This window comes from Meles meles, chromosome 5 (genome assembly GCF_922984935.1).
Source record: "Meles meles chromosome 5, mMelMel3.1 paternal haplotype, whole genome shotgun sequence".
Lineage (NCBI taxonomy): Eukaryota > Metazoa > Chordata > Mammalia > Carnivora > Mustelidae > Meles > Meles meles.
Window position 1 is genome coordinate 89,874,165 of NC_060070.1, and position 14,668 is coordinate 89,888,832.

Sequence of the window (14,668 nt, forward strand, 5' to 3'; positions counted from 1 at the left end):
AAGGAGGGGATCACTGGGAACTCCAAGAGTAGGTGGGTCAGAAGCACAAGTGCTCACCAATGGCATCTAAAGATAGGGAGGGGGAGTCTATGGAACTGAGCCCCCAATCTATGGAATCTGGTGCAGCTTTGGGTAGATAGTATTAGAATTGAGTTAAATTACAGAACACCTACCTGGTGTCCAAGAATTGCTTGTTGGTATGGGAAAACCACCCCTTCCCAAAACACGGGCACATTCACGTGCGTGAACACTCACACACACACACGGGAATTGGGTGCAGAATTCTAACTGGTGATCAGACCCCTTGACTGTCTTTTGCTATGACCTCAGCTGTGGCTTCAGCTGTGTGTTGCATCCTGGTTTCACCAGTTAGATTATTTTTTTTCCTCTGAGATTTATATATTTATCTTAGAAAGAGAGAGAGAGCAGGGGGAGGAGCAAAAGGAGACAGTCTTGTCTTCTCATTCTGTGGTTTTCAAACCCCTTCTCTGGGAATGTAGGAGATGGCCACAGATGAAGAGAGAAACCCAAGCATCTGATTCTAGAGGAGAGGAAGGTCGAGGGATGCGGAGAACAAGATGCCTCTTTAGCAAGAGCTCTATCCAGGTCAGGCCAAATGTTATGGCCCAGGCCAAGTACAAGGGCAGCATTAGCGGTGGTGCCCTCTGTACCTCACAACCACCACACGACAGCAACAGTGAAAAGCATTGGACTCTGTCTTTATTTAAGGCAAATCCCAAGCCACTGTTGGAATGGGCATGTTCGCAGCTGTGTCTTCTCTTTGGAGGGAGCAAAACACACACCCAAGGTTATTGGTGTAGTGAGGGGAACAGGCAGGGCTGAGGTGAGACATGAACCTTAGAAATAATCTGTGTTACAGATTCAACTCATGTCATTGATACTCCTTGCCTTTCCCCTCACACCCCTCCTCTGGAACAACTGCCAGAGAGATGTGGCTGAAGGTCAGAGGTCATTCTCATGGTTTCACTGGCCTAGAGTCCAAATGACCTCTGCGTGACAGCAAGAAGGACAGTGAAGACCAAGCTCTTGCTCAGGAGTCCACACAGCACAAGAATGATGATGTTGATCGTGGGAACCCTGGGAGAAAGAAGAGATGTCAACTGCTGTTAGTGCTGGTGCGCCTCACACCTGAGTGTTTACAGAAGTCCTTCATGCCTCTTCTCTTATCTGCTTGGGCCCTTCTAGCTCTTGTCCCCATATTGACTAGCCCTGTGCCTTTAGTGTGTCCCATTGTCTAAAACTACTAACTGGAAATATATTTAGTAAAGCGCATGGAGCCCATATGCAGAGGAAGCATCCGAGAGAAAGGGCAGGCTGCCTGGGCTCCTCTTCCTCACCAGGATGGCAGCCAGGAAGCCTGGTTTCTAGTCCCCGCAACATGGCCTACTTCCTGGGAGAAACATCTCGCCACTCTGGCCTCTTGTTTCCCCATCTATAAACAGAAGAATCCAATCCTTGCCCAAATCCTATCATGAATTTTTACAGATTTTAGCGTAATGATTCTAAAAGTCCCGAGAAAGCATCAGTGGATACCGTAAGAAAGAGATACCCATGAGTGAGGAAACATGGCCTGTCTAGACTCAGCGATATGGAAACAGACTACAGCACAACTAATCTGCATGATAAGACACAGGGCAAAAAAGATGGCAGCAAAACACAGAGAAGCACAGATTTTGACCTAATGTTACGTATGAATTTAACATCTAAGGAAATCTGGCAGCCCAGGAGGTAGGCAAGGATTGTTTAGTAAATAATCTGGTGGTATCTGGATGGTAATATGAAGAAAAAGTCATCTTTTGTACAATTTATACCATTTAACAAAATACAGCCCCCCACCCCAAGATGGAATAAAAATGTAAGTAAAATGGAAAAAAAAAAAAAAAACTAGAGATGTCTCCAGGAAATAGAATTAAGCATATGAAAGAATAAAGCAAAGCAATAATTTTAAAATCAACACATTTGCCCATACAAAACTTAAGAGCAAATGTGCAAGGTTGCAGAGAGAGAAATGACAGAATGGCGATAGAAAGTGCCAGAGGCTCCTTTTACACTGAAGCCCCCACCCTTCCTCTGGTTTGTGACACCTTCCTCCCTGTCTTCCATCTCCTCCATCACCTGGAACTATGTCCTGTCGCCGACTGGTCAAGTTCAGCCCCTGACAGCTCCTAGCCATTCGTGGTTACAGTAGCACCCTCTGGGGCGCACGTTCAGCCCACGGTCCCAAGGCCCCAGCTCCACTGGACTACCTTGACTTTCGGGTCTCCCCTGTCCTCCCAACCCTTTCACATTTTCATGAGCTGAGCTGCTGGAGTGTGTCCACTCTTGAGGGCCAGCAGGTACCCCTCTAGAGGCTGAGCACAAGCTGCCAGACCACCCCCACCACCCCAGCGCCTGGGAATTCATGTGCCCCTGGGCTGCCCCTTACAGGGAACTGGAAATTCGGGAGTATAAATACTCCAGCTCCCTAGCCTCTGATACAGACAAGTTCCATGGGTCCCCCAGAAGTCCCCTGCAGGACTGAGCCCCAAAGTTCCCTGCTGTGTCACTCAGCTTGGTGATGACACCCTTGCTAAGCTTCCTTCTCTCCTGGTCTCACTTCCTGGATGGATTTACCTGGGATCACTTCCTACATTTGTACAAGACTTTTCCTACTGCCTGCTTCCGGGGAACCCACCCTAACACAGCGTGATGGTGGCTTCCTCTGAAGTGCCCCCCCATCCTATCCCTCCCCAGATTGGAAGCTCACTTCTTTCATTGTGGAGGCAAATAACTCCCCATACAAAACATTTCTTTTTCAAACAGCGCAGTGACTTCTGCTTCCCTGGCTGGATTCTGACTGATAGAATAGTTCATATTCGTTAATAAATAAAGTTAATAAGCCAGGGGCAGCCTCTAGTAGCAATGTGGGCCAAAGCAGGTACTCTCAATTTACATCCTGGAAAAATCAAAGTAACTTGAAAAGAAAAATATCGATTCTCACCAGATCATTTATTTAGTCCACAAAGATTTAATAAGCACCTACTCTGTACCAGACACTGGGGTCAGCAAAACAACTATTTGGAGTGGGTGGGGTGGAGAAGTTCTGCCTCTACCCTCATGGAGCTCCTAGACTACAGCAGGAGAGAAATGAAAGCACGTGATAATTCATGTGCAACTTAGCAGGAATATTTCCCAAGTACTAAATCCTTGTGGGCAAAAGATCCTTGCAGTGACGACTGCTTCTCTTCTACATTATGGATCACAACACAAATTGTTTGCAACCTTTGAAGACCATTTGGCAATATGTATACAAAGCAATATAAATGTTCACATTCTCTTAAGAGAATTTCTTTTGAATGAATAATTTAAAAGAAAAAAGACATCTATGAAAATGTTCATCTCGAAGTTATCAATACTATAAAAAATTAAAATGATCTCAGTGTCTAAAGACAAGCAAGTTAAGATGTAAGTCATGGCTTTTTCATTGCTAGAAAAGGATCCATTTGTTTGAATTATAATCATGAAGTCTAGATAGCAATATCAAAGAATAGTTTTTTGTTTTGTTTTTTTTTTTTTTAAAGATTTTATTTATTTATTTGACAGAGAGAGATCACAAGTAGACAGAGAGGCAGGCAGAGAGAGAGAGAGGGAAGCAGGCTCACCCCTGAGCAGAGAGCCCGATGTGGGACTTGATCCCAGGACCCTGAGATCATGACCTGAGCCGAAGGCAGCGGCCCAACCCACTGAGCCACCCAGGCGCCCCAAAGAATAGTTTTAAAATAGAAAAATAATAGCAATGTTTATAATTAGAATTACTGCTATATTAAATATGTATGAACATGAATAAAGACTGAAAGAGAATGTGGAGATCAGACATGTTAGATTAATGGCAATATGGATACATATTTCTCTATCAATTCAATATTAATGATAAACACTTTCAGAGATCAATCAACACCTAATAATAAACTGTAAAGAAGGGTATGCATGCAAAGTTAATGGTTCTTCGCTTTGCCTGCACATTAAGAAATCTCCTGAAGATCTCACCAACAATGCTGAGACCAACCCCATTTCCAGAAATCCTGATCTATTGGTCTACAGGAGGGCACATGCATCAGTATTAAACACAAACCAAAGCAAAAGCAAGTACTCCAGGTAATCTTAACACACAACAGTTGCCGAGAGCAGTTGGGCTAGATTATCACTTCCAGCTCTGCATTTTCTAGCCTCCCTAAAGATAAGGAAACAAGCCACAGAACCCTCACGACTCACCCAAAGTCACACAGCCAACCCATGTGGCTGGCATTAGAATCCAGGGTCCTTCACTCCACTACACCATTAGGCTGGTGGGGTTGGCTGAGACCCAGTGGAATTCGGCAAAGACATCTTTTCCCTCTCCTTACTCCTCTAGTAAGCAAGAAAACAGGGTGAACCAAGGAGATGGGAAGCCTCATCAACAGCATCCTCCCCCTCTAGCACCACCCCTTTCCTCCCCAGGGAACTTTCACCAGACTTAGTAGACTCAAGTCTGCTTCTGCCCTGCCCACTCCCCTATCCATCACTCCCCACGTCATAAGCAGATGGACTTGGAATCAAACCAGGAGGCCCAGAGACCTGAAACCATAGCTGGTAATATCCGTCACATTTGTGATGTTGACTCCAAAGCCAGAAGAGGAAATGTCAGCAGTTGATTTGGGTAGGAGTTGGGTCACAGTCCTGGGACTGGTAAGGAGTGTGCTCTGGGCCTTGGTGGTGGAAGGAGAAAAGGTGGAAATCTGAGCCGAGTTCTGCGTAGGATTCTTGTCTGAGACAGTGATGTCTAAAGGATCTGCAAGAAAGCACAATGGATAAATTGATGGATAAGTTGATGGATGATTTGTTGGGAAGTGGATGAGTGGATAGATGGTTGGAAGGAATAGAAGGAAAGCATGGAGGAAGGATGGTTAGATGGAAGGAAAGATGGATGGATGGGTAGATGATGGATGGATGGATGGATGGATGGATGGATGGGTAGCTGGGTAAATGAAACTGAGGAGGGAAATGAACATAGCCATTCATGAAGCAAGTTTTTCTTTTGCTAAGATTAAAAAATGAATGTGAGGTCAGCCTAGGTCAGAGAAAGGAAAAAGGGAAGAGGGAAGGAAGGCAGAGAAGGGGAGAGAGAGAGAGGGAAGGGAGGAGGAAGATGGGTAAGGACAGAGAGGGGTAAGGAGTGGGGGGAATAGAATTTTCAAGTGATTCCTGTCACTGGAAATGCATTTGCCTGCTATTCTTCACCAGTCCATATGTCTCCACCTTCTTTAAGAATAATTCCCTGATTACTCTGCCTTGTACCATTCTCTGCCTTGCCCTCACCTGAACCTGTAGTGTACTGCTTTTCAAATTATCTTTTATTAATATATTGCATATGAGCCTTGTCATCCTTAGGTTTAGGATTCCCCAGTTAGTAGAAACTTGAACCTTCCTTAATTTCTCCAATTAACATCTACTGAGGAACCAGGCATTACATTAGCTGCTAGGGATACAGAGCTGAGAAAGGCACAGGCCCTTTTCTCATGTACTCACAGATGAGCGTGGGAGGCAAATAAATAAGCAGGCCACTACTACCCAGTGAGACAGCATCATCTATGAGAGAGGACACAAAGTGAGCTCTGGAGCTTTGCTACCCAAAATGGGAACCATGGACCAGCCTCAGCAGTAACATCACATCCAAGCAGATCAGAAATGCTGAATCTAGGTCCCACCCTAGACCTCTTGTATCAAAGGTTGCTTTTGAAGTAAGATCTCCAGGAGTTTTCTGCCCACAGTAAAGTCTGAGAAGCACTGCTTTGGAAACGCAGAGGAAGGTCATCAAATGTACCCTGGGAAGGAAATAATGGATCACAGAGGCTTCCCAAAGAAATGACTTCCATTTGGAGACCTAAAGAATGAGGCTAAATTGTCCAAGTCTACCACTCATCTTTCATACTGTAGGAAGTATCCCACTTCCAACAATAGCACCCCAAATTAAGCTCTGCTACTCTAAGTGGTAGCTTCTTCTTTGAGACCAAATGTCTCTCAAGGACCTCAAATGAGAGACAAGGAGCTTCGGAGAGAGGCCAGGCTGCTAGAAATCCTGAGCCACAGCCCTGCTCATGCTACCACCGCCACCCATAACCCCAGCTGGCCTGGCTTTCCCCATCCTCTTACCCCCCTCCAAGTCACTCACCCTTGATCACAACCAGGCGGACGAGGGGGGACAGGATGTCAGGGTCCTTGGGAGGGTTGTAGATCACACACCGATACAGTCCTGAATCTTCTGCTTGAAGATTGGTCATTTGGACATTTAGTATGGCCTCATTGGGGATGTCTTCTAGAAAGTACCTGCCCATCCGGACTTGACTGGGATTCCCTGAAACACTCTTTGTGTAAACCAGTGTCAGGGGCTCCCCTCTATCCCTCAGCTTCTGCCAAGCTTTCCGGCTATTGGCGTACTTCTGGATGGAGAAAGGACATTGTACATTCAGGGTCTCTCCCGCAGCTAAGATATACTTCTCTTCACGTGGTTCATTTGCAGCTTGGAGTTCTGTAAGCAGGGAATCAGAGTTAGACTCCATGAGGAATAGTTTTCATCTCTTTGCAAAAAAGAGAGAAACAACCTCTTTTTCTTGTTATACCACTCATTTTTCAGACAAGATCCTCAAGGCTTTCAGAGAAAATGCAACCTTCCCTGCAAGTCAGCACTAGATTCCAGATCTTTTAACTGTGAGTAATTTTTCTTTTACTCCAAGAGCTAGACCTCATATGCTTTGTGCAAATTTTCATAAATGTATGTTCTTGAGAAGAAAAAAATCTCCTGATTGGAGGCAGAACATGGAACACATGCCAACACCATGAGTGAAAAGGGTATGATAGAAGGGAAGATTATAGACAAGGACATATAGAGTGATGAGTGGATGTAAAGACATGATAGTAGCAGACAGTGATTCCTTCAAACAGCTAGGGGAACTTCATCTAAGTAGGGGAAAGAGATCAATTCTGGTCTGTTCCAAGGGAGCTTTGTAAGTGGGAGGGACAAGTTGAGTGGAAGTAAGATCTAGATCTTATTTTTGGCTGGACACAAAGCATTCTATAACTTATTCACAGTGTCTACAGTTTATCCACTCAAACCTGAGTTACTTTCTTCTATGGAATACCAAATAATGGGCTGGACAGTAATGTTGGGTCAAACTGTGTGTCAGGCTACCACTACCGACAACTACTATTGCCATTGTTAATGGCACATTACTACTACTGCACAAACACGCACACAATTTAATCCTTGGGCAGTAACTCTGAAAATGCCCATTGTAAAATGCCAACAGCTACCCCTTCAATGGAGCCCCTGGGCTATAACTACAGCCCACCTGTGGACTCCTGAGGATTTTGTAAAGGAAACCAGGCCAGTTCTGGGACCAGACTGCAGTTTCTAAGGAAATGTGGAAAACAAGCTTCTTGGAAAGTCCTCTGAATTCTGGTCAGGAATTCCCTTCCAAGAAACAGGCAAGCCAAGACTGGGGGCTGTCTTAAGCCAAGTTTGGCTCACTCATTCATTCACTCACTCATTCATCAATCAGTGGCTGAGAGCCTACTGTGTGTCAGGCACTGTGCTGGGCTTTGAGGAAGAGGCACACCTCCTCTCTCTACCCTCTGTAACATTAATGTAAAGATTATAGATAAATTACTTGCCAACTCCCTGGGCAAGGTAGACACTACAGTCTGAATGTGTGTGTCCCCCCCCCCCCCACAAAATTCATATGTTGAAATCGAAACCCTAAGGTGATGGTGTTAGGAGGTGAAGCCCTTGAGAGATGATTAGATCATGACTGATCCCACAAAAAGGATTAGTGCCCTTATGAAAGGGGATCCAGAGAGCTCCCTACCCCCATCCACCCTGGGAGGACATAGTGAGAAGTCCATAGTCCACAACCTGGAAGAGGGCATTCATCAAAACCCAACCAAACTGGCAGCATGATCTTGAACTTCTAGCCTCCAGAACTATGAAAAATAAGTACCTATTCCTTATAAGCCACCCAGTCTGTGGTATTTTGTGATAGCAGCCCAAGTAGACAAAGAGAGTGGGAGTTACAGGAGGAGTCTGAAATTGTGCACAAACTTGCTTATCTCTTGTGAAAGGAGACAGAGAGCACTCAGCACCAAAGTGCTATGTGTGCACCATTTCTTGCACCACTGCAAGAAAGGAATTCCAAATACCTTTTATTGCTAAGTGTTTAAAAGTACTAGCACATGCAATCTTCCTAAATTTATCATTTAAGCTCTGTAACTTCTAAGGTGGACACTGCCATTATTCCTATTTCAGAGATAGGGAAATTGAGGCACAGAAAGGTTATTAAATAACCCAGAGGTTATTAAGTGATTTACCCAAAGTTCCACAGTAGAAAGTGGTAAAGTTAGGATTTAAGTCTGGATAGTCTGACCCCAAACTCAGCTCTAAACCCTGGAGCCATGTTGCCCAAGGCAGTTATTTGGTTGGGGTGAGAGCAGGCCCAGCCCACACCTGAATGGTACATAATGATTCTGTTCCTTAGAATACAGGAGCTAGAGGGGAGTTTTAGGTTACCCAAACCCACCCCCACAGGACACAATGAAATATATACCACTGGCTTTCTCACACGCAAGTACACAAGCATCAACCGTCCATCTTCTCCCAGTTTTGTTTTGGAAAGACATGAATACAATACATATGAATGAGAACCAAGCTCCTAGATGCCCTTCTGGGATATCACCCCAGCTCCAGCCAGACTCAAAGTGCTATGTGCTTGCAGGCTCTGCAAGGCGAGCATCTGTGACCTTACTCAAAGTAGTGCATTCCTGGAAAGTTCCCTTTCTCTGTAATCTTCATGTCTTTCCAAGGCAAACCCTTCTTTTCACTTGTTACTTTCCCAATTTATTCATAAGGATTAGGAGGAGGAACAACCAAAGCCCCAAATGCTTCCATCTTTAGTCAAAGTGTGAGCTGTACAACAAGAGAAGTGAGGCTGTGGTGATGGGGCAGACCTGCCAAGCCAGGGAGGGCAAAACCACCTTCCAACATCAGCAGACAATGGTGGCCAGCAGTCACAGCCTCCAGAAAAGTGAGCCCCAAGCCCCTTCCGTTCACTTTTGTTCTGCTATTCCTCAACAATAGCGGATTTCCTGGCCCACAGTAGGTCCCTGGGAAATATTGTTGAATGAATTATGTCTTTGGGGGCTAATAGACAGTCACATCAAAAGCACCATGATGAAATATAAGAAAACAAATCTTCAAACTCAAGCAAAATTATTTTGGATCTTGTCAAGTTCAGATTTACTCCAGCATTTTCCCACCCAGTGTTGCACTTATCTTTGCCTATATCAAAATGCACAGATAAACTGTTTCCATAATTCACCCATTTTATTTCTGTTCTCAGGCTCTATATAGTCTTCTGATGCTGTTAAGTTTGGATAGAGGAACCCAGTCTAGCAAGTCTACTGGCTGGCTCTATGCTGGGTGGCCACATCCCCTGGGGCTTCCAAAGAGAAGGGAAGCTTTTCTCATGGCGCATCCCCAAGGTTCTGGGCAGAGGCCTCACTTGCTCATGCCTCTTTCTCACCTTACCTGAGATGAAGAGTATCCAGAGCAGATCCTGGAGCTTGGCCTTCCTCATCCTTCATGTGCGCCAACCCCAACTGCCGCTGGTGTAACTGGGACACTCTAACCTAGAGGCTCCAGAAACTTGCATAACAGGATATGAAGTCATTCCTGGGAGGTGCTGAGGCTGCTGCTCTGTTTTCGTCACTGGTTGTCTTGGCTCCAGACGTCAAGGACTGCGCAGGAATCCAGAGACAGTGTTTTTAGTGTCAGGCTTCTCTGAATTCCGGTTTCCTGGTCTCTGGGGATAATGACAATTACCTTTTCAGCCAATCTCACAAAATTTTAGTGAGGATAGTAGTTTTATGTGAGCAAACGTAAGGTATCACTGTTGTCCGGGGACTAGCGGGCCACCTTGCTCTCCTGAGGCCAGCTCTCCATTCCCATCTAGTTCACTGTAGGTAAGAGTGCCAGGTACGTGGAGGGATGGGTTGGGATAATAATGCCTCACCTTTAGGGTTATTGTGAAGACAAAATGGGGGTCCCTAAGGAAAGTGTTCAGTACTGTCCCCAACATACATGTTTTTTCCACATCCTGTCCCTATTCACCATCACCCTGATCCCCTTGGCTTTTTCTGACTTGAGGCCTGTCTCCTCTTCACCGGCATGGCCCACACCTTGCACTTGGCCTCAGCTTTCGGTCACATATCTGGCCTCAGAGCTCACAGAAGTGTAGGAAGCCCTCAAACTATTTGAGAGGACATGGCCACTATTAAAAAGAATAGACTTAGAAACAGGATGATATAGGAGAGAATAGTGATGAAAGAAGGAAAAAGTCAGCAGTTTCCATACCAAAAACAATACAAGGCAGATCTAACAATGTGAAAAATCAATAATGGAAAAGATTCACTTCAGAAATGCTCCCAATGTAAAATGAATATCGACATTTTGAAGAGCTCATAAATACATTACAAGGAATGTCCTAGATCTGGCAAATAATCTACAAATAAGAGATGTTCTTGAAGTGTAACATGGAACAGTGAATCATAAATGAGAATAAAAATGTATACTTAAGAAAATATGTTCAGGGGGCGCCTGGGTGGCTCAGTGGATTAAGCCGCTGCCTTCGGCTCAGGTCATGATCTCAGGGTCCTGGGATCGAGCCCCGCATCGGGCTCTCTGCTCTACAGGGAGCCTGCTTCCTCCTCTCTCTCTGCCTGCCTCTCTGCCTACTTGTGATCTCTCTCTGTCAAATAAATAAATAAAAAATCTTTTAAAAAAAAAAAGAAAATACGTTCAGTAAAGTATGGCAACTGAAGAAAACCATATTGCATGCTTAGAAGTTGCTGAGAGAAGAGATCTGAAAATTTCTCATCACACACACAAAAATTCTGTAACTATGTAGGTGACAGAGGTTAACCAGACATACTGTGGTGATAATTTTGCAATAATACAAATATTGAATTATTATGTTTTACACCTGAAACTAATATAATGTTGTAGGTCAACATTATATTATATTATATATTATATACCTCAATTTTAAAAAGAAAAACACATTCTAGATCGGAAAAGAAATCTGTAATTGGAGGTTGAAAGCCCAACAAGGGCAAGAAAATATTTATGAAGCGAGACCAAGGAAGTTCCCAGGTGAAAAAATTTTTTTCCTTTAAATTCAATTAGCCAAGATATAGTACATCATTAGTTTCAGATGTAGTGTTCAGTAATTTACCAGCAGGTGAAATTTTTTTAATTTAAATAAAAATATTTCTTGCAAACTGGTGCAGCCACTCTGAAAAACAGTATGGAGTTACCTCAATAAGTTAAAAATACAACTATCCTACAATCCAACAATTGCATACTAGGTATTTACCCAAAGAATACAAAAATACTGATTCGAAGAAATACATGCATCCTGGTGTTTATACCAGCATTGTCAACAATAGCCAAATTATGGAAAGAGCCCAAATGCCCACCAAATGATTGACTGATGAATAGATTAAGAGGTGATATGTATATGATATGTAGATAGATAGATAGATGATGGAATATTACTCAGCAATTAAAAAAATGATATCTTGCCATTTGCAGTGATGTGGATGGAACTAGAGCATATTATGCTAAGCAAAACAAGTCAAAGAAAGACAAATACCATACAATTTCACTTACATGTGGAATTTAAGAAACAAAATAAATGAACACAGAGGAAGAGAGAGAGAGAGAGAGGCAAACCAGAAAACAGACTCTTAACTATAGGGAACAAACTGAGGGTTGCTGGGGGGAGGTGGGTGGGGGGATTAAGGAGGGCACTTGTGATGAGCACTGGGTGTTGTATGTAAGTGATGAAACACAAAATTTTATACCCGAAACTAATATTACACTGTATATTAACTAACTGGAATTCAAATAAAAATGTGAAAAATTAATTAATTAATTAATTTTAAAAAGATTCCTACCGATAAACAAACAGGAAAAAAGCCACCTTGATTCCCTCAAAAGAATTGAAATAGGTAGGATTCACATTTTTTCTCTAAGCAACAAAGGCTAAGAGGCAGTAGAATAATGTGTAAAGAACATTATGACCAGAATTTTACACCCACACTGATCGCTATTCAAGTCTGAAAACAACTAAGAGGTTTGATTATGTCTGCAAATCCAAAAAGAAATTCTAAAGTAAACTTTGACTTTTTAAGCTGAAACTGTGGAATGTAGCAATTTCTAAAATATACATGGTAGTAGATACCTTGAAATCATATTATTGTACTCAACAGAGATGATTATAGTTAAGGTTTTACTAAAGTTCCTTCTATGTTCTATAAATCCAGGCTTCAAACTGTGCTTGGATTGAAATCTGCCAAACCCACTATTTGTTCTACTCCTTCGGCCCACAAGGGGCAAAAGTAGACAGAGAAGTTTTGAAATTTTCTGACTCAGAGAGAAGCCTAAGTGGTTTTTTTATAAGGATGAATCAGATTAGTACAGTTCATTTAACAAATCCCTTTTCTTACAACAAATTCCAGACTTAAATGAATAAGACAACACTTTCTAATATTTTATGTCTTTGCATACTTAGTTTTGAGGGTCAATTTCCTGGAAGATTAAGAGAGAACTTTTTTCTCGCTGTATTAATTTTTGCTTCTTGTACTTGGAGGTTCTGTCATTTTGCGTGTATACATTTTGGATCATTAAATCTGGATGGATTGATGTTTTTATCATTATATTGTGTCTGTCTATAGATATTTTCTTTCCTCTGAAGTCTACCTTATTAATATAGCCACTCCTGCTTTTTAAAAATTTAATGTTGGGTCTGCCTGGGTGGCTCAGTCATTTGAGCGTCCTAATCTTAATTTCAGCTCAGGTCGTGATCTCAGGGTGGTAAGATCAAGCCCCTGGTCCAGCTCTGCACTCAGTGGGAAGTTGGGTTGAGGATTCTCATCCTCCCTCTCCCTCTGCCCCTTCCCCCACAAACGAATAAATAAATCTTTTTAAAAAATACTTAATGTTGGAATGATATATTTTTTTCCATTCTTTTTCTTTCAATTTACCTAATCATTGGTTTTGAAGGGAGTTTCTCATCGACAGTGTCTAGCCATATTGCGCTCTTTTGTCCACTCTGTCATTCTGCTTTTGATAGGCATATTTCAGCAATTTAAATTTAAGGTAATTATTGATATGTTAGTGCTTGGTCTACCATGTTATGACTTGCTTTCTATTTCTTTCCTGTTGTTTCTCATTCTTCTGTTTTCCTTTTTAAAGCTTTTAATTAAACAGCCCGAGAAGGATTTCTAACTAACCCTGACTATCACAAGAAATGGATTCCTCCTTCCTACCATCCTAACCCAAGGTAGCACCTGAGTGTGTTTAAACAACACTACATCAAAAACTAATGATGGCTATCAAAAACTACACTGGCTAACTGACCATAAAATAAATAAATAAATAAATGCAGAAAATCCCTGCCAAAAAAATCTTAATTTTAAAAAATTTAAAAATTTAAATAAAATGAGAATAAAGTCTTTTTTCACCTGTCCTGTCTGCTTTGTGCACTTAAAGTAAACAGCATGTAAATTCCTCTACTCCCTTATCCCTTAATTTTCTGAGAAGTTGGATGACCTGTGCAGTATCTTAAATTCTCAAACTAATTTTCAGGCTACTATCTCCTAAGGCTTCTCATTAAGTCATTGTGGGTCTTGGGAAGTAGGGTTTCTTTTCATTTCATTGAGGCTAAGTCAGAAGTTCTACTTTCACACTTAATCCTTTAGTGGCCAGAGTACCAGGAAGGTTTAATTTTTTTTAATTTTTTATTTATTTCTTATTTTTTTATAAACATATAATGTATTTTTATCTCCAGGGGTACAGGTCTGTGAATCGCCAGGTTTACACACTTCACAGCACTCACCATAGCACATACCCTCCCCAATGTCCATAACCCCACTCCCCCTCTCCCAAACCCCCTCCCCCCAGCAACCCTCAGTTTGTTTTGTGAAATTAAGAGTCACTTATGGTTTGTCTCCCTCCCAATCCCATCTTGTTTCATTTATTCTTCTCCTATCCCCCTAACCCCCCATGTTGCATCTCCACATCCTCATATCAGGGAGATCATATGATAGTTGTCTTTCTCCGATTGACTTATTTCACTAAGCATGATACCCTCTAGTTCCATCCACAGTGTCGCAAATGGCAAGATTTCATTTCTTTGGATGGCTGCGTAGTATTCCATTGTGTACATATACCACATCTTCTTTATCCATTCATCTGTTGAGGGACATCTAGGTTCTTTCCATAGTTTGGCTATTGTAGACATTGCTGCTATAAACATTCGGGTGCACGTGCCCCTTCGGATCACTACGTTTGTATCTTTAGGGTAAATACCCAGTAGTGCAATTGCTGGGTCATAGGGTAGTTCTATTTTCAACATTTTGAGGAACCTCCATGCTGTTTTCCAGAGTGGTTGCACCAGCTTGCATTCCCACCAACAGTGTAGGAGGGTTCCCCTTTCTCTGCATCCTCACCAGCATCTGTCATTTCCTGACTTGTTAATTTTAGCCATTCTGACTGGTGTGAGGTGGTATCTCATTG

At 42.6% G+C, this 14,668-nt stretch overlaps 1 protein-coding gene across 1 annotated transcript; it reads right to left on the minus strand.

Annotated features, from left to right (window-relative positions):
• Positions 1–728: 728 nt before the first annotated feature.
• On the minus strand, positions 729–9,698 carry TREM1 (triggering receptor expressed on myeloid cells 1). Its single transcript, XM_046005866.1, has 4 exons — positions 9,617–9,698; positions 6,209–6,565; positions 4,615–4,828; positions 729–1,098 (listed from the first exon to the last, which is right to left on the minus strand). Exons 1-4 carry the CDS (start codon positions 9,663–9,665, stop codon positions 993–995), a joined length of 726 nt encoding a protein of 241 aa, XP_045861822.1. The 5' UTR covers positions 9,666–9,698; the 3' UTR covers positions 729–992.
• Positions 9,699–14,668: the final 4,970 nt, after the last annotated feature.

What these genes read in the sequence shown, in the direction of transcription:
- TREM1 (XM_046005866.1), bottom strand. Translation starts at nt 9,665, where the DNA reads ATGAGGAAGGCCAAGCTCCAGGATCTGCTCTGGATACTCTTCATCTCA. An exon ending in CTGGATACTCTTCATCTCAG is followed by an intron (nt 6,566 to 9,616) that starts GTAAGGTGAGAA and finishes CCCTGCTTACAG; the next exon opens with AACTCCAAGCTGCAAATGAA. An exon ending in ATTACCAGCTATGGTTTCAG is followed by an intron (nt 1,099 to 4,614) that starts GTCTCTGGGCCT and finishes TCTTTCTCCCAG; the next exon opens with GGTTCCCACGATCAACATCA.